Source organism: Acipenser ruthenus, chromosome 25 (assembly GCF_902713425.1).
Source record: "Acipenser ruthenus chromosome 25, fAciRut3.2 maternal haplotype, whole genome shotgun sequence".
NCBI classification, from domain to species: domain Eukaryota; kingdom Metazoa; phylum Chordata; class Actinopteri; order Acipenseriformes; family Acipenseridae; genus Acipenser; species Acipenser ruthenus.
The window spans coordinates 2,194,524-2,215,387 of record NC_081213.1 but is presented as its reverse complement, the minus strand read 5'-3'; the positions used below and the strand labels follow the sequence as shown (position 1 = coordinate 2,215,387).

Here is a 20,864-nt window from a genome sequence, read left to right as displayed (position 1 = left end):
GCACTGAGAGAGCGAGACACACACACACACTCTCACACACACGCACACACCCCCTTCACAGGCTCACAGTGCTAGCTAGCTGCTTGACTTCTGCCTGTGCTGTAGCAGAGCCAGGTGTGACTATTCATGCAGCCATGTAGTGGAGCGTCTGGGTTTACTTTCGCTGGAACTCCAGGAACCCTTAGCGAAAGCACAGCATGGGCAACGCACACCACAAGAAGAAAGCACAGCAAGTGAAAGCCAAGCCTTTCTGGAACTTTGGATGCAATGGGAAAATTAAAACAGGTAGGAGGACGTCTACTGTACAGCATACGGTGTGCATGCCTGTGTGGGTCCGTGTGTGTGCTTCTGTTGTGAGCATGGTTGTGTTACGGTGTAATTAGCTTTTCCTGAATCTCTGTGTGTGATTCAGGATTACAGCCTGCAGATAAGCAGTTTTAGGTCAAGGATTCTGTGAGCCAGCTAGAGTAAGATTAAATATTTAAAGTGCATTCGTAATGCGAGCCAGTTTACAGGATAAACAGCGCTGCAATGGCATTCCAGCGAAAGAGGATGGGAACTGCCTACTTCCTTTATCAAGCCCTCTTTGTCTATTGATCAGAATGACTGTCAGATGCACTTCCCTTTTGGGAAACGATATTGACAGCTAGCCCCGTAATGGAGAATGCTTTCTTGTACAGCGGGAGCAGCGCGGGTGTGTGCTGTCTAGAAAGACCTGTGAATTCGTTCGTTTGCTAAGACTGAAGTGGCCGAACAGGTTTTTTTTTTAGGTTAGCTCAGGTAGATTGTGATTGTAAGTCTTATGCCTGAAGCTTGAAATGTACTTCTTTTAGTTTGTTTTGTTCAAGTTAGGGAGTTTCCTTAGAAATGTTTCCCATAGCATAGCAGAGTTTATTCAAGCACAGAGAAAGCATGGTAAAGTATGGGTAAGCATTGTAAACATGGCAAACCAGAGTAAACGATGGTGACTGCATAGTACAAGCATGGTAAAAATGCCAAAATACAGTTAAACTTTTATAAGGGGGCTTTCTGAGGTTTGCTTACATTAGTGTGTGGATCCTTTTTTTAAATGATCTAACTATCAATCCCTCTGTCAGGAGTTCTGCCTACATTTACAAAAATGCTTGGGGAAAATACTGTATAATGGCTAAGCCAATGAAAATATACTGTATATAATGGCAAAGCCAATGAGTCTGATCTCGAAGGTTTCTTCTTACAGTGGAGACCATCCCTCCCCTTTCGGAGTTTGAAACCACAGCTTCATTCAAGCCAGGGCTTGCTTCTCAGCCAGTGTGGGAGCCACTAGGTATTACTATCGGGTTACAGGGCTTGCAAGAAAGAAAGTTTTGCTGTTGTGTTGTTCAAAGCACTGCTCTGTATCCTACACAGTTTAGTTTACTTACTGTTCACTTCAGAATCTCTGTGTTAAAACTGCCGTTTCCCACAATACTTTTCGTTTTTTACATTGGTGTCTGTTTACTATGTTCTTCGATACTTTAGCCTACTGTATACCTAATGTTAACAGGAAGTAGGCCTTGTTTACATTACAGTTTGTAACCATTCAATGGCTGCAGTTATTGTACTAAGAGTACCTGTACAGAGGCAGTACAACACTTTTTGAAAGGTCTGTCACTTTAAGGGAAAGAAAACATGCACTACCTAGAGATTAGGGTTAGAGTTAAAGACCTAAAACCTGTACCTATTCTGTGTCATTTTTAAAAGGGCTGGTTTTGCTGTGCGGCTGCATTTTTCGTGTGCCTGCAGCAAGTTTATTTTGCAAGTACTCGATTAGCGAATGAAACCCAGATAGCATCAGAGGTTCGATGAGAAGATTAAAAAGTGCAGCGTGTGCGCACCTTTTTGGAGACGGGTACGTGGGAGTCTCGTGGCATTGCGTTTTAATTTCTTTGCGTCAGTTTGCATAAAAATGATTTACTTCAGCATTTCAGAGGAAGGCATGAGAACTTGAGAGAGTGTAAAAATACAAGTGAAAAAAAAGTCATGACCACCAATGGGCTCTTGGTTCGCTTCCTGTTCATTTTAATTGTTTCATTATTATGCTATCAAACAGGTTTTTAATAAGTTGAGTTAAAGTGTGACCTTTTAATATTGTTGTCCCCAAGCCTTTTAATAAATAGGTTTGATTTGATGGGTCTGATACCGCACTGTGATAAACATTGCTGCATATGTTCACTGTGCTCCAGTCTGTTGGGTGATGTTGAATTAAGCTGTAATTCTGATGCTCTCAAGCAGCCGTACAGGCTTTTAATCTGTGGCTCTAGTGCAAGACACCAGGTGGTTGTGCTTCTGTCCCGGGACGCCCGTAGTTCAGATGCAGCTTCATAGTGGAGCTGTCATGGGGGAATAACTTCATTGATGCTATAGAGAGAGCTGGACACACAAGCATCACAGGAATTCCAGCATTCCTCGCTCCTGTATTCTGCATGATTTGCTACAGACATTATCCAGAGACTGGAAAGACTGCGCTTGGGGTCTTTTTCCAACGTGTAATAATTTGCATCTGTAATTTCTGTGCATGGCAGTGCATTGAGGCAATGCCTTATGATTCCAGCCATTTGAACTTCCATTGCCTAACTTGTGAAAAGTATTGGGACAAAAATGCAGAACGACCAGGGGTGGGACAAATTATGTCAATTTTACTCCTACATCTTGCTTACTAAATAGCTTATGAAGACCTAACTGATTGCTCCCCTGACCTTTTTCAACAGGCATATCTGGAGCGCAGGGATAATTATACATCGATTTCCTCAATGGATAATGAGCATTTCCGCATTAAAGCACAGCCTGGTAGTTAATTGACTGTGAAAGATCAACAGCAAATCAGTACAGCTGTCCTGCGCCCAGCAGCCAGTGGGCAGCGCTTGGTGCACTGTATCACTCAGTTGTCAATAAACTTGGGCATGCATTTAGCACTGCAGAATCGTACGATGGCCACATTCCGAAACAGCACTGGAGGGGGTGGGGGGGTGCATTGCCTGTAGGAAAGTATTGCAGCCCCTATTTGAGGTGTCTGGATTGCCAGACACAACGAAGAACAATACACAGGCTTCAGGGAATGCTTCCGATAGCTGCAGCACATGTCCAGACCTGTGAGAATGAGTCACCGCAACGCCCCTGCTTTTTGAACTTCTGCAACAGGTACCGGTAGTGTGAAGTTTTCAGTTCCTCGGTAGCCTTGTATGCAATCCCTTTCCCACTGATCGCACTGCATGTAGCATAAGACTGGGAATGCCAGTTGGAGGGGATTCTGTTTAATTGACATTCACTTTATAATCTTGGGTGTGGAGTTATCTGCCCAGGCACATTCTTAATCCACAGACTGCACATATATTAACTGGTCTGAATGGATCTTGAGCTTACCAGAGTTTTCTTGCTTAAACTTTGCATCGTTCTAAGTGGAAAGCTCTGCATAATCGGCATGTTCTTCTGTGTTGTAACAGTAATGAGTATCAAAGTAAGTTTAGAAGCTGAAGGAATTCATGTAAGAACACAGCAGGGTGTGGTGTGGGATCTGTGATCACAGTCAAATACTGTTTTGCTGCAGGCAAGAGCATTTACATGACTTTTTTTTTTTTCGTTGCTGTTCTTCCCCTACCAAATAAAAATGGTGCATAGAAACGAAACAATACCTCCCGAAAATAAACACACACATGCACAGAGGGGGAAGATAACTAGAAGGGTGCCACGATCGTGCAAAACACTACAGATTTCCCATTTATGGTTTTTTTTTTTTTGGTTTTTTTAAACATATTTTTCAAAGTAAACTAGGCTGAAAATATCTTGTGACAATGATGTCTTTGTTCGTTGTACTTTTTCATTTTCACCTCCTGGTATCCCAACTGAAATGCGATATCAAACTTTTAAGAAGTCTACCTACAGTAGTGGATGCATGTGGGGGGCGGGGGGGAACAGTGAAACTGATTGAAACAAAAATGTAGAATTATAATATTATGGGGTCTGATGGAGGGGCTTCACCATTTGGCTTCTAGGTAGTGAAAATACCATAGCAGGAATCTGGAAAGTCCTTCCCAGATTTTAGTATGAGCTTAATTAGTGTACAGTTAACAAGCACTCTGTGGTCTTACTAAGCTTGCAGTAAAACCTGGAATAGGACTGTTATTCCCTATCCGTCCATAGGCATTGTGTTCTATACAACACGCAGTACTATCGAAGATGTATGAACATAGTACCAGTTGTTAAAGTTTTTAATATTTTTTCCTGTGGCTCAGAACACAGTAATACAAGACCATGCTTCTTTTACTAAAGGAATCCCCTTGCTTTTTACAGCTGTGAGTAAAATTTAAACTTTTAAACAGCGTCTGACGTGCTGTAGTACCCTCACGTCTTGGCATCGTAACTATTCTGAGTTGTGAATCTTTGCCCTGCCCTCTGCCCATTAGCTGCCAGTCTTAATCGATTTGTACTGCGTGTCTCTCAGCAGACAGTGACTCATTCCTGGGAACCGGCAACTGACCCTTCTTTCATTACCGGACATGCACTGTTAGGAGCTGATAATCTGCTGCTTCCAAACAGCATGTTTGTGTGCCAAGCGAAGAGCATGGAAGGACATTTTGAGATTCTGTTGGCACACCCGACCAACCAACACTGGCATCTATTTAACGAATATGGAAAATACGGGTGATTCTTGGCATGCACTGCATCATCTATTATCTAGTTACCTCATTTTAATCCTCATTCTATCTTACTTCACTCACATGGCTATGTAAACTTTAAACTCCACTTGGCCCCTTTTAATACAGATTCCATATGGTCCAGTGACTAAACAGTTTGAGAGACTGTCTTCAAGTTTGGCACACCGCTGTATAAATCTAGTCTGGTAATAATAACCAGGTATCCCAGGTTTGTGAGTTACGTGTGCTTTAATTACCAGGCATGAATGTTTTGGGGATACTTATTATTTTTAACTACAGGTGTTGCCTGTTTCTAGGAGTGTCAAAAGCTCAGATGAAATGTCATTTCATGTTTGATTAGAGGGGCTTTATTTGAGTGGCCTTTGAAGATTAGAGACAACCTAAAAAAAGGCATGGAGTGAATATAAATAAGGAAATTAAACAGATCTAATGGGATTATCCTGTGAATCGCGGGTTTAGTAGCAGTTTAGTAGCGGGTTTAGTGGTGTTGTGTTTTTTGTTTTTTTTAATCCCAGGAAAAAGTGCAGTTCTCATTACAAACAAACCAAAGATGCAGCCCCAACTGCGCTCGTTCTTGGACACTTGCAGTGGAGTATAATACATATTTGGAGTCTACTCCTTGCAGTTAAAATCATTTAAAACACATTCATAAGAAATCAACACAGCACAAGTGCCTCCATATGAAGTTTTGGGGGTCTTTCTTGCATTTCAGTTGAAGTGTAGGAGGAGGAGAGTTCTGTAAATCATGTTACACGGAGGCCTCCTGCAAATTAGCTCCCATCTAATGTTGTTTATTTCATTTGAAGCATCTAAGTGAAGTTCAGCTGAACTGGATAAAGATGCTGTGGGGTGATAAGTACAGTACTTGAAACAATGCACCCCTTTCTTCTACAAGTCTGGGGGTGAGGAGGTGAACGATTCTGTCTCATTCCAGATTAGACTGGGACGAGTCCGGTTCTTGTCCAACAGCTAGAGTGCAGGGCCTGGAACAGTGTGTCTTCAGTGATGGACTGCAGCCCTGCCATGGATGATCAGTGTGTGTTTTTTGGAGCAGAATCTTAAAATCAATTTGAAAGTGCATGTTTGTAAGACACTCCGCTCAGTCTGTGTAATCTAATCACAGTGGTGGTGGTGTTTGGTTTTTTTGTATGCTGAATTGAAACTAATCATCTGTGGAGCTGACCTAAGGGCGGGGTGTAGTTAAACTGTAGTGTCCCAAATCATTTTCCATGCACACGGCTTCCCTTGACTTTGATAGCATTCCCAAAAGATGTTTTCTGCAGACACACAAGCTATCCCTTTCTTTTCAGTTTTTCTTGCTGCAGTTGCAGCAGCAGCAGCAGAGTGTCTATGAATGTCATCTACAAGCTTTGTTGCATGTAAAACAAAAAAATACAAACATTGTTTTCAACTTTTTAATTGATTGTGTGCAACGTACAGCCTGAATTTACTTGGTTTTCCTTTCCAAATAAAACTAATCAAACTTGCCTGGGCTCGTCCATAAAACCGTGATTTAAATGTTTAAGTAGTGCATAGTCTGAGATTGGATAATCTCAATTACCTTCAATGCAAAACAGGGATTTTAAAACACAGCATTAGTCTTAAAATGTTGTCTCTGACCTCACACAGCAGAGGCATTCCTTCAGAGGGGTGTGTGTACTGACCAGCCCTAGCCTTGCTTGGCTTCAGAGATCCCACCACCTCCCGACCAGTATTGGTAATATATTCATGCAACCACTGCAGTGCATGAGCATGTATATGAAATCATATAAGCAATTCCTTGTTTAAATAAAGTCCTTATGAAATCAGTTTAATCCGGCCCAGCGTGTATCGTGTTGCAGTTTATTGCACGTTGCTATGGAAACCCTGTGCGATAACAGAAACGAAATGTTTCCGCCCCTGTTTGAGTTCACTGCAGGTCGGTGATTCACTCACGGAACCGGGTTCAAATCCAGCCTTGGGACAACAGCTGTACTGTGCACAATAAAATTCCTAACTTTTGTGATAGACTCCTCTGGACAGTTCAGGTTGCATTTGGGTGTAATGCTACAGATTAATGTATGGTATTCCAGGATAATGTGGACCCTCTGTACGAGTATGGGGGATTAAATCCTATACCTTACTAGAAGCGCTATGGGACGTTTCATTGCATGAATGTCTTAAGTGTCATGGTTGATAAGGGACATCGCTGTAGAAAGTGCTGATGCAAACCAGCGCATTCAGTCTGCTCTCTCTAACCCTCACAATATTGGCTAAATTAATAAATAACTGTATGTACTGACTCATGGTTAGGAAGTAATCGGAATGGAATGAGCTGAGATAATGAAGCACAACAGGCTTTTGTTTTTAAAGGTTACAGCAGTGCGGTATGAAATCTGTGGAATTGTATTCTGAGGTATGTTGTGTCATGAAACTGTGTTCCTTCTCATGGAAAGTCATGACGTGTTGCCTTTTGTAGACGTTGTAAAGACTAACACTGCTGGCATGCTTTTGGCAAGGAGCTCCAGGGACAGACAGCAAGTTGGATTTTGGGCAGAATTGTTTTTTGGAATTGATCGCCCCTTTTTTTTTTTTTTTTTTTGGAAATTGACCCCCTTTTTTTGGAAATTCGTCCTAAGCTAAAAGCTAACTTGCTCAATCAAGTTCACCGTTGGCTTCACAATCGGATCAGGTTCTGTCTGTTTACAGGCGCCTGGAGCTGCTTGTTAAAGAAAGGTGCTGTAGAAACTAAAACCTGATTGTTCTGAGCTGACATCGATGCAGAGCGTGTTTGCCGTGAAAGTTAACCCTAACTTAATGATGCATTGCATGATAGCATTTCTCTTCAGCCTGTAGACTCATTTACTACACTTTCACCCCATCGGTTATATCGGTGTATGAGTCTGTATTGTTCTTCCTGCTTAGATTGTTATTCACCCAGCTGACTAACTATTCCAGCAAAAATTGCTTCTGAAAACACTCCTTGAGGCTAAATGAGGGGAGGTATCGTAGGGTTGTGCTGTGTAAGTGATACATTGTGCACTGAAGCCTGTGCGACTTGGATATGCTGCCCCACGATCTTTTCATGACCTGAATTAGTAAGCAGGCATGGCTACCATGATCAAAGCAGAAATAGAGAATCGTACTGAACACACGCATCAATATGTCAAACAGTGGACATTTCTCACTTGTGCGGAAAAATAAACTTGGTTGTGAAATTAGACGTATGGTCCGAGGAAGCCTTGTGTTTTTTAACAAAATTTATTGGCAACATTTGTCTAATGTTATAGCTTTCTTCCTAAAATTCACTGCTATGTAGGACAGCAGGTGGGCTGTTTTAAGCCACAATATGACACATTCATGTTTTTTGTATTTGTGTTCATTATCACACATCTCTACCCTTGACTGAAGCTGGCAGGAGCTGTGTAGAATAGTTCAGTGAGGTGAGCCGGGTAGGCTACTTTGTTTTGCATTCTACCAGGCAAGGTTGATTTCTGACTTGACAGCTTCATCTAAATGGATGGGCCCTGGCTTGCAGAGGTAAATATTTGTAGTGGAAACCCGCTGAGCTGCCTGTGCAGGAATCGGCAAGCTCAGACATTCATCCAGGTAATGGCACGCCCCTTGAGCCAGCCCCCACGTGTCAAAGAAACTGTCAAACAAAACATGAAAGCAGATTTCACAGATCAAAACTAAATAATAATCAATACGTCATGTTTAGGGTGTCCGCTTTCTGTAACAATAAGAGACACAGTACACACAATATATTGACTTATTATAAATCACAAAAGCAAAGCTTTGTACTCATGATCTGCTATTACAAAAAAATGTTGCAAAAAAAAATGTTCCTAAATCAGACAAAGAAGTGTTTTAATGGTTCCCATGTGATTCATGTCTATTTAGTTTGGAAATGAGTCCGACCCAGTGCTTGTTAAGGAAGTGAACCACTCCTCATTCCCATGGTGAATGTATATGAAACCACGCCGGTGAGACGAGCAGCAGGAACATATGGCTACCTGGCTTCATTCAGTACGGTTTTACCTGCAATATCAATGAATTTACATGCTGTTTGAATGGGTGTGCTTTGCATAGACTCCTTTTGGGCTGGGTGTGGGAGCACAAAGCACCACATTCATTAAAACTCCACAGATGTCATTTTCTAATTTGCATATCCTAAATTCTGTATTTTTCTGATTGAAGTATACCCCAGCGCTGTAGAAAGCTAAAAAAAACATCCAGCGCTGGCTTATCCTGGCAGGTTGCTCAAATCGACCCAGAGTCAGGAATGTTATCACAGTCAGAAAAAGTGTTGAATTAATAACAAAATACTGACGCTGTTAAATAAGTCCAGGCTTCCAGTACTGTCTTCAGAAACGCTCAATCAGGTCAAACTTCTAAGCAGCTGCTCTAACAAGTCAAGCAGATGTCCCGGGATGACGGAACTAGCGCCTTGTAAGATTTTCCTTCTAAATACATTCCATCTTGATCATGAGACAAAAGCAGGTCAAGTTCAAGCTCTATATCCTCACTGATCTGCATGGAAACGCTTTGTAAGTTCTAGTGAAGGCTAAGGAGCAATTAAAGAAACTGCCATTGGTGGAACCCCCGGGGGTGATTTGATTGATTGATTGATTGATTAATTAATTAATGAATTAATTTATTTATTTATTGATTGATCGATCAATTTGTTATCATCAGTAAGAACAACGAAACCCAATGGAAGAGAGGGATGTGTGTAAAATATTTGGCTTGGCAGCGTTAATATCGGACCGCATCTATCATTAAAATAGACTTCACCGCTACCTTAGTGCCAACCAGGCGAGCTAATGCAACATGCTGAGGACTGCTCTTAACAATAGACAGTAAAGTTTCCTTTTTCAGTATTGACTTTGAGAGTCTGTTGCTGATATTGCACCTATGCTTTTTCTGTGGGTGCAGATCATCACAAGAGCAGTTCAGAGATGCAACTGTACAAGTATGTTTAACCCTGTAATAACCGCCTCCGTAGTAATATAGGAATACTGTGAACCCACTAGAATGCATCAGGTGCATTGAAGCCCTTTAACAAACAACCTGAGCTTTTTATTTCATGGTCTGAAACATTCTTAACTTTGAATTCCACTCTAAAAGTGCAGCAAAACGTATGTTATACAGCTGAGGGTAAAAATGTAAGTACTGTGTGCAAAATGTGTGTATCTGAAAAGGCCGTCTTCAATGCCTAAGCCCTGCTGGTTGCTGTCGTATTGGTGGTTAAAATCTATTGCATGTTTGAAGATGGGATGATTACCTATTCAGGGATGTCAAGGTTTTATAGTAAGCAAAAGGGGGTGTGCAAAACATGCCACCCTAGTCCTGCTGCATGGCCTGCATTCCTGTAGTGTATTCCAATACTTGTTGGCTCCCTCCAGGGGGGTGTATACAGTAATTGCTACAGGATGGATCTCTCCTGATTTTCTCATTCCACGCCGGTTTGTAATGAATAGGTCTGCATTGCAGTGCACATGTTTTCATAACACAATACATCAGCATCAGACTGCAGCCAGACACATGTCACTGATGAAACCAAGAACGAAAGCTGTGGAAAGCAGTCCAACGACAGTTTTAGTGAAGTGGTGACAGTTTTAGAGGGTTGATTTATTTCACATGTGGGGACAAATCATATTTTAAAAAAATGTGCAAGACAGACTGTCTTCCTTCTTCACTCTCTCTTCCTTTCATTTCTTGTTTGCTTTTAAAGTCTTTTGATCTGGATTTTGTCGTTTTTAATATTCACTCCATTTCAACCCTAAAAATGAATAAACTGCAGATTTTGGTATTTATTAAAATAAATAGTTGTGACAATAGCCAGCGGGAATGTAATATGAGAACCTGTTTCTTACAGGGCAGTGATTTTATTGGAGGGTTGTCAGTTTGACTTGCTGTCTTGGCCCACATTGTCGCAATTGATTTTTAACTTTTCTTATAGCCATTCATTTTATGATTACATGCTTTCCCACTGCAGTGCCAGCTGGACCCCACTGTACTAAATTGTACTTTTTTTATCGTCGGTGAAATAATATATGGTCTGCAGTCATATAGTTATTGCTTTAGGAGTCCCAGGGGATTCAGTTGGCTTGTAGCATCTTGATACACTTCCTGAGAAACAGCGCTTTTACAAATACATATTGAAAATGTATTTTGTGCAATATTTTACTCACAGAAAGGTCTGTTTTTCTCTTGTGTTCTCATGCCGATACAAGATGGATTTTCTGTAAATGAGCATGCACTGTCCACGCACGTGCAGCTTGAATTAACTGGCTCTGCCTGGCAGGACTGAGTCATTTGATTTCTTTGGCCTCGTTTTAAGTAGGTCATTTGTTTGTGACACGCTTACATCTCGTCACATTATGTTACAATAAGGCAGGTCCTCTCAGGCACATCGATTAAAATGCTCAGGGGGTGCAAGAGCAGATTGAGAACCTTTTGCAACTTTTGTAGCTGTTCTGTTTAAGACACTGAAACTATGTTCAGTTGTAATGCACTGTATGAGCATCCACCCTTAACTGTATACATTTTCCTGTACAGTATTACATTTCTAATGCATTCTGAATGATTCTCGGTTGTTTGTGCTCAAGGATGATTTTGAGGAAGTGAGGTGGGGAAGCATATCAGTGTTGCACAGGCTTGGGTCATAATTCTTCAACTATAGGCTTCAGTGCACAGCGCAAAGCTAATATGCTTCCCTCACGTTCCTCACAATCCTCTACCTTGAGGAGTCTTTTTAGAAGCAATAGTCAGGGAAGCATGGCAAATAAAGATCAAAGCAGAAATGGGAGGAAACTGACTGAAGCGTATAATCACAATTTACAGGATTCAAAAAGCAAGGTGATCGTGGGGGGGGCTCCGCGCGCACACACACACACAGACTGAATCCCTGAGGTTTGTTTGATGTCTTTCGCTTACAAATCACTTGTTTGTTTGCAGCAGCCAGTGCTCTGAATACAGTGTTCCCTCTTGTGTGATATATATGTAATAAACACACATTAACATTATTGACTTTACTTCCCTTTATGGGGACACAAGGAAGACGCAAATGAATGTTGGCCTCATAAAGGATTGACTTCATATGATTATATGATTATTAATATTATTATTTTATTTATTTATTTATTTTTTTTAATTGATGAGAATTACTTTTTTTCAGCTATTTTCAATATTTCATTCATGAAAAGGTTCAATGCATTTTTTGTGGTGTGGTTATAAAGTCACTCTTGTACATTTGGAGAGTAGTTTAGCAGTTTTCCCACGCTTTTCCCATGGCTACACTGTGCATTTAATATAGTTAAACAAACAGGGTTTTTTAAATATATACTGTACTATGCCTCATCGTGTTTTGTCATGCTTGCACTATGCTGTGTTTTTACTTTGGAAGAGTTGATCTGATCTGAAATCATTCTTCTCCATTTATCATACTTACTACATGTTCTTACTGGACTTTACTCATAGAAGCAAATAGTTACTATAAGTTTGAACTGCTCTTAGTCCAACTCGCTCTTATTATAATTTACTGTATTTATCTTGCTCTTACTTGAATTTGATCTTTTTGTACCTTCATAACTACTCTTATCTGTATTATGATATTCTGTAATGTGATAACTTGTAATGTGATATTTTATAATGCAATACATTGTACTGTGATATTTTGCAACAATTGTAAGTCGCCCTGGATAAGGGTGTCTGCTAAGAAACTAATAATAATAATAAGGGTGTGCTTTCTAATTGTCTTTACTAATCCTATAATGGAGACGGCACATCCCTCAAAAGAGATTTTGTAACTTGATGGATCTGTTGTGCTGTTGTGAAGTGTCTGGGTTCCCTTACTTGCTGTGCAGAACTCTGTCCTGTGGTGCTGTGCCTTGGGTCTATTATTTAGCTCTATTTATGTATATGTAAATATCGAGAGTACACCTTCCACTGTGCAGCATCACAGGTGTGCAAACCAGTCAGTCATATGGTTGGTTTTATATAGTAAACACTGCACTTCAAAATGCGCAATACCAAATGCTTGTTATGTGTTGGTCTGCATGTCTGTGAGATTATTGCAAAGCACTGTATCCAATTGCTAATTAATTCATACTTTTTGAAGATTTTGTAAATGCATAATATAAACAAGGGGAAAGCATGTGAAAATACCATGGTCAACTTTCATTAGAGTTCTTTACTGAATTCTTCCCTAGTTTAACCTTTTGTGCCCTTAACTAAATGGCAACACTTCATCCACTAGTATGAAGTGAAAACATTTTTTTTTATGACCGTATGTTTTTCTAACTATAAATACATTTGACACAGCATGGTCTTTTAAAAAAAAAAAAAGATGATTTAATCTTTTAAATATATAAGCCGTGTGAGAGCTTGATAGCATATGCACACTGTGGGCCAGGGTTAGCTGGGCTGGCAATAGAAGATAAGAGAGCGAATGTCTGATGGCAGCGCCTGTAGATATAAATAGTAAGAAGCTGGGAGCCATCGCTGCTCAAACCACATCACGAGTGACGTCAAGGAGATCGGAAGCACTCAGCTGCTTCATTAGATGGCTTTCCACGTTACCGAGATACCATTAATGAGTTTAACCCTCCAAGTGGCAAGTGAATGGAGTCTGGAAACGGGAGCTGTGTATAATTAAACTCTACTTCTATTACAGTAGCTACTGATACGTGATTGTGAGCTCTTAACAGCAGGGGGCGCATTAAAGGTGAAATGAATGCATTCCTCTGCGGATTAATAAGATTCAAGGATGGGGCTACCAGGCTGTATCTGAGAGGGCATGGTATGGTGCAAGTTAATTAAATTCCTTTTAGCTGCTTCATCCTTGTCTCGATTTTTAGACTGAGCTTCTCGTACGCTAAGGAGCTTTACCTCTCTGTGAACCCCATCCAGTTTCAGGCACTGTGTTAAAGTGCTCCGGATATTCCAAGGCTTTGCTTTAGTCTCTAAGATTAGGGTATAGCAGTTTATCTCTTCTTTTCTTTTCTCTTCAGTTTTATCTCGCCACAAGTGCTGTACAGTTAAGCTTAAGAGTACTAATCCATAGTAACGTATGCACACACACACACACAGAAGGGAAACAGAAGTGTTCTCGATGAGACTTATTCCGTAAGAGACCGAGTAACAATTGCACTGAAGAACCCCCCCCCCCCCCAAAAAAAACACCTGGGCTTCTAAACGTAGCAGCATTTCACCAGCTCCAACACCATAGAGATTGTCGCACACACATATACACAGAGACACACATCTTAACAATCAGTCCATTGATTTGCAGGGAGGGAGAGGATCACAGTAGCTTGTCCTTGGCGTTGGTCTCAACAGAGCTAGCACACCTGCCCTTCTGTCTACATCCTGAAAAAGCATCCCGTAATCCAGGGGAACGAAAATAGCAACAAAAAAGACACAATGATTGGGCATCTCATGAGCAAACAGTAAGTGCCATTGTGGGAGAGTAGCTGCCTCCTCGCACGACTCCCTGTTGTTTGTGGGACAGGACTGGGTTTGACAAGGTTAAACTTGTCTGGGGCTAAATGTTTACTAAGAACTTGGTTAAAGATTGCTGAAGGTAATTATTACTATGAAGGCATAATGCTTGAGCAATTCAGGGTTTTTTGAGCTTGCAACATCAGGTCCTTGTGGTGTTGTGAAACTGTTCTTTAGCGCATTGTCTGCTCGGTGCTGCCCCAAAGGATCCTTCAAAACCCACCATCAGAGGTCTAAAGGTAAAACAGTGTCCTAAAGAAGGCACGAGCTAACTGCATACACTAAGGAAGGAGATATACTGTACTTGACTTGCAGTGTTTGAACACAGCTTGAAAAGAATCACTAATCTACAGCAATATAAGCACCAGGGTTTTCCTCGGCACATTTCCGCCATTGTGTGAAGGGTAGACAATGAGAAGGGATGAAAAAGTAATCCTGTGTTTTGATTTCTTAAATATAATACGTTTCAAATACATCCTCCTTTGGATTTTAATCCCCTTTGAACTACTGATAATTGAGACCCCCAAAAAATCGTAGTAGAAAATAATGTACTTTATAGTGTGTGCCTGATCGCATGAGGATAGACATCAAAAGCAAAATTTAAAAGGCAAAAAAATTGTAACCTTGGAGTTGTTGTTGTAATATTAGGTGTTTGTTGAAAGTCTCTCCAGGGTATTATATGAATCAAAAGAAAAAAATTCTTATTTTAGGCAACACACTGTTTCTACTAAAGTTCATCTCCAGGGTAAAAAAAAAAACAGATTGAAATAAAAAACAGCATAGCAAGTGTGCCACAGCGGCACCTAGTGGCTGGTTTGTAGAATACGCTGTCTGGAATCGGCTCGTGGATTTTGTTTAACTCCATCCTTGTGACCCATGAGATGTGCAGCATGCTCACAAAATTGCAGTCTTCAGGGGAGGAAAACAAAACCATTTGCATGCACAGCAAGAGCTGAGAAACAATCAAGCGCGTTTTGTTTTCGTGGTTTCCTTAAATTCTGGAAATGAATCTCAAACAGCGCATTGTTGCTAGGCGTTCATCTTAGGGCTATCTGTCTGCTATTGAAACACAGTTAGAGGTGATCAACTGGAAATGAACAGAGGGCTTTCCAGTCAAAAGGCCTGCAGTCTATTGACAGAGGGCTGAGCAATTCTTGATCAGACCACAAGAGGGTTAAAGATCAAACTGTGTGCAGTTGACTCTGGGCTGCTCTGTGTCCTGTCTGCTGTGTTGTATTCAGGGGTCAGGGACCTGTCATTGACAGCAGGCACTTCTTTATTGATCAGTGGCAAACTGCGACTGGACAGAGCCATGAAGAATGGGGGAGCCAGCTGTTTGTTTTCTGTTGTGGGCTGCCAGCCAGGCTTCTCCTAATACTCTGCCAACAGCCAGTGTTGTACACGTCTTGACGGTTTGAAAGCAGGCATAATATACACCCATCAAGTATTCGACAATCTGCATCCCCCACACTGTTCCTGTTCTTGTAGGAGTGTAGTTTACCGGCAGACTAGACAAAAACAAATCTGTTTTATAGTGATTTGTATGCCCATGGTAATGTTAAAGGAAATAATATTTTTTTTACCCAGCCTGGTGTGTGTATTGTTGAGTTGCCTTAAACTGCTACATGCTTCTCATGCATAGCTTAAAGGTATTGCAAATGTTTTTGCTTGTGTATTTTCTATATTTACAGAAAATGTAATAGTCAATGTTGTTTGGCCCTGTAACAGTGTGTGTAATATATAGCAAATATATTCTTGACATATATTTTGATTTAATACAGAGATATCATTTTCATATTTCTTTTGATTTGATATAGCCTGAATATTTTTTTTTTTGGGGGGGGGGTTTGGGTGGACGGGACAGGACATGTAAATTTGTAACATTTGTTTCAAATCTTAAGACTGAAATCCATCAACAGAAATAAAGTAGTAATGAACCATGCAGTTGTAGAAACCAGTGCTCCCCAGTATATAAACAGTAGCAGAATTATTCTTAAACAGCACAGGCAGGCAGTTAGACAGACGGCCCATATGTTGCGCTGGCCAGGGTCTGCTGGAATGTACGCTCCCGGAGACTCCCGGAGATTCCACACAGGATTCCGGAGCGCCAGGCTTGCCGTGTGCCAGATGGCGCCGTGGTTGAGCTGCCGTTTCACGGGAGCGCTGATGAATATTCATCCCATGGAACAATACTCTCCTGCTGCCTTCTAAACTCACCCCAAAGAGGCAGAAAATGTGTGCTTTATTATCCAGCAGGGAGCCCTCTGCTTCTCAGGGCTGCCTTGTGTTGCAGGAGCAGGAAGGAATTCTCTTAGTGATGCAGACACCTGTAGTGCAGGAGATATAATGTGCAACAGCTAGGAGTGCTTGTTCATTAAATCTCCCAGAGTAATTCTGTTATCGCCTGTCTCTAATCCAGGTATTGCCAATCAGAATTACGCACATACTCTTGTTAATGAAGTACACCTCAGCCACTGACTCCAGCACGGCCAGGTTTATATTGAGGTTGACCCTTTTTTTGTGGTATTTAAGACCTAGGCTTTGCTGACCCACGTTCTGCAGTCAATTTGATACCGTTTGCTGTGTCCCCTGGCTTGTGCAGTGACTGCTTTTTTATGTACAGTATGCATACTGTGTGTGCAATCCAGCAGCTTTCAGTTACATTTGTACGATTTTGTTATCTTGGATCTTCCATTCTGAGATCCCCTTTTATTAGGTACAGAAGGCTTCATATCGAATAGTTTTACTTGCCCATTTGCAGGCATGGTTTCTGATTTTACGCACTCGTACTATAGGGACACTTGCAAACTCGTCACATCACTCAAGGAGATTTACATCCTGCTGTAGCACAGACCTGCATCACTCCATTCAGGATCAATATTTTTTAACCACGTGTCAGAAATGTATTAGGAGACGTGACGTCAGTTCTTGGGGAGAATGAACTTGGATTTTAAAGTCGCAGTGCCTGTTTATTGGATCAAAGAAGAGATTGAGCCAGGGAAAGCTATGTGAAAGTGTCATTGTTTTATTTTTGCTGTTCAATTGTATGCAATCTTAACTATCCATGTTTTAATATTGCAGTCAAGTTTAAATGGGTTTATGCAAATGCCCTTTGGTAGTTGATTTAATAAACATGAAAACCTTTGAAGTGAAAAAAAGAATATTAAGTTATAATTCTCTAAATTGTTGGTGCAATGAAAATGGAGCCAACAATGTATCATGACTGTTAATGTACTGTATGTAGGCTGATAATAACTCTAACATAATTAGAAAGAAAGTGTGGTTGTGGTTGGAGGTTGGTCTTCCTGAAAGAGTAGGTGGAGTAATTATTATTTCACAACAGGGAGTGGTTTGTTCAAGTCCAGGTGGATGTACTCAGTTGTATAGGGAAATACTCTCAGAAATGTTTGCTGTTAGCACAGTATACTGAGCAGTACGCCATCCTCAGGATAAGATTAGAAAACAGAAGCTTGCCTACAGGGACACCTCAAGGCTGATTGTGGCATTCAGTTGTGCAGCATTGTGATGCAGTCCAGCATCTCTATAGTGTGCATAACATGCCAGCTGTTTCCTTATGAAGACGCCAGTGGGTCAACCCGCCATTCAGGAACACGCTCTGGTATTCCCTGATGCTCTTTCCCATGACGGCACAGAGGTGAAGTGCATCAGCGGGCATCTCGTCTAACCTGCCCCCTGGCGCGGCTTCGCTTAAACCACAAGATCATGCCAAGAGAGATGAGCTTTATATTTATAAATGTTTATTCACTTCTGTTGGCTTCCAGAAGTGCAGGGGTACCTGCCGAGTAGGGTCGCTACTCTGCGCTACCTATATAGGGATAATAATAATAATAATAATAATAATAATAATAATAATAGAGCCCATTGTGTCTTATTGACCAGGCTCCCACTGAACTAGCAACATGCCTCCATACAAAACCAGGGGCTTGGCTCGACCACAGAGAATCTGCAGCCTGGGGACAAACACAATGAGGCTCAGCTTGAACTGGGGGCGGCTGCTTCCTAATGTGGAGAGAGCTGTGTTGGCCTGAGCAAACCTGAGGGAGACTGCTATTAATAAAGTATTCAGGAGAACACAAGTACCGGTAATGATGTCATCTGTCTTGCATTTCTCTGCAATATCTCTCCTTGTGTGTACAGCAATTTGCACACATGCATTCATATGCATGTATACAGTACATACACACAAGCATATTCATTCATTCATTAATTCATACATACAGAAAGTAACTTACACGCTCAGTTAAAGGTTTAGATTCCAATCTCCGTGCCTGTCGAATATAAGTGCAAGCATAATGTATATATCAGAAATACATAATTGCAATGGATAAACTGTGGTCCTGTACACATATATGAGTTTGCAAGCCGTAGGAGAGAGAAAATGCAAAACAGCATTACAAGTCTTGGATATTGGAGTGATGCTATTTATTTAGACTTGCCTTATTGTTGTTATCCATAATCCTGTCTGTTTATGAACGTCATTTCCCCCATGATAAAGGAAAGCCATCAGGTTGTGTGGATGTGTGTTGCCAGCCCCACCCACAGCAGTGTTGGCACTTGTAAGAAGAGATCAGGATGCACAGTGTAGAGCGGGGGTCTGTCACAATGCGTGATCTAGGAAAACAAAGCTGTTGCTAACGAGCGTAGCAATCAGTGCGTTCCGCCCCCTGTCACAGTCTGAACAGCGCTGCTCCTCGGCTGTCTTGGCTGTGCTGAGCTCAGCTGGGGCGGCTTGGGGATTAAGAGTCTCATCTAAACCCTTGGAGAGGCTCTTCTTGTGCAGCCTGTGCCGCTCTCATTGGCCGCAGCATTTTTCCAAAGCTGTAATCAGCCCATTAATCCCGTTGAGCAGATATTACTCCTAACTGATTGCAAAGAGAATGCAGGAGAGAGAGAGAGGAGAAAGAGAGCTGCACACAGATGGCATAAAGGAGGGGATTTTGCTTTTGTATCAGTGAATGAATGAATGATTATTGAGCAGCACCTCTCACACTCTGAGGGGGAAGTCCGAAGGGGGGACAGGGGACGGTCCTGTGTAATATTGTCAGCCAGCCAGCAGTCTCTGGATTTCTGTCGTACTGATTTGAGGGGATTGGAGAGCAGCCAGGCGGCTCCTCCCTTTCCCTGCTACCTCACCCAGTAAAGAACAACATCTGTACTCCCCAGCCATCAAGGGCCAGAGCCGGGAGAGGCGTGTGCTAATGGGATGCGAGTGAGGACTCCCGGTGTCGGGGGACAATAGGGGGGGGTGTGAAGGCAGGGAGAGGCTGGCAGCTGGGACGGCTGAACGCAGAAGGGCTCTATTGTGGAGGACAGCTCAGCCCGTCACTCTGCTCCAGCTGTCTGCTCAACAGCACTTCTTTTTTTAAACTGGGGTTCCTGGACTGGATTACTTTGTTTGTTTGTTTGTTTGTTTGTTTGTTTGTTTGTTTTGGGTCTTTTGTTGCCCCCCCCACCCCCCCAAACCCCCATATCTCATCCCAGGACCGCAATGGTGGTTTTCTTGAGTAAAAACATCCGCTCTCTGTTATCAATTTTTAAAAAGAAAGGTGAGTCAACTTTTTTTTTTTTCTGTGCTGGTTTGTTTGCTAATTGAAGTTCGTCATGGACAAAGCTGTCAATTGTAATACTGCTTTTGGGAGTGAAGGCCGGACCGGTGTTGGTTGGCAGGTGGTCTATATGTGGAGTTGCCATGACATAATGCAAGCAAGGAAAGCAGTGTAAACAAGTAACGATGAAACAAAAAGCTTCAGTGAAGGTTTGGTGCATTTTAAAGTCTGCTTGTACTGTATATGGTTTATGACCAGTATAATATGCCTTTGGCATTGAAAGACACTGTTTCGGATACTATTTTACTGCAGTTTGTAGAGGTTGTTTTGCTAGTGATGTATTTAAATAAGGCATGTTTATTGCTTGACTGCTAACCACAATAATTGTAAACCAGAAACACGGTTTGTTATTTGTAAGGGCTTGTTGTGCATCAGGTTTGCTGTGTTGATTTGTGTTCTGTAGACTGCAGAGTAACTGTATCCCAGAGATCTGGAAAGGCAATAATAGCCTTGAAAACCATACAGTCATCCAAGACCTTTGCAGTGTAGCATTTTTTTTGTGACCTTACATATTCTGTCCTTTTTTTATTTTTTTTAAGGATCAAAAAGTTAATCCCAGATGGGAATAAGAAGCGTTAGATTTGCCGACATCACGTTTTAATTATTGAAGAAGAATTTTCTTAAATAAAAATAGTAACAACATCATCACCCCTAGGGTCATGTTTTAGCCCCTTAAGGTACACAAAGAATTGAACGGTTTTACACTTGAGAGTGACTCAAGTATCATGAGGAGCAAACTGACAATTTGCATGACCAGATCCACCCTGTCAGTAAGCTAGCTTTGTGCACCTCATTGCAAAAATAAGAAAGTTCGCATCAAGGGACACATGTCCCTTGTAGCTTTTTTAAAGGGTTAAATACAGTATAGGTCTAGGGCTGTGGTTGTACACGTGAACAAACACAAATAAGCATGGAACACACTGTATGCATCTGCCCAGCTCAACATCAGTGAAGACAGTCCAGTACCTTTCAATAGATGCTTAATTTCTAGACCGTTTCTGTTCTTATTGTATTGTTCTACAGTACCTGCTGCACCCAGTCACACCCCATACAGTCCAGTGTTCGTTCAGTACTGAGT

General features: G+C 41.5%; 1 protein-coding gene across 3 annotated transcripts in view; it reads left to right on the top strand.

Moving 5' to 3' along the window:
• Nucleotides 1-20,864, top strand: part of LOC117962699 (uncharacterized protein KIAA1522 homolog) — a 58,901-nt gene that overhangs the window by 26,868 nt on the left and 11,169 nt on the right. Inside the window, exon 1 of one of the 3 annotated variants that reach the window (XM_059000400.1) lies at nt 62-285. The exons of 1 other annotated variant lie outside the window; for it this stretch is intronic. In XM_059000400.1, the coding sequence (XP_058856383.1) occupies nt 198-285 (88 nt within the window). In that variant the 5' untranslated portion in view covers nt 62-197. Of the gene's footprint in view, nt 1-61; nt 286-19,575; nt 19,727-20,864 lie in introns of those variants that run through there. One more of the 3 variants, XM_059000401.1, reaches the window with a different exon arrangement.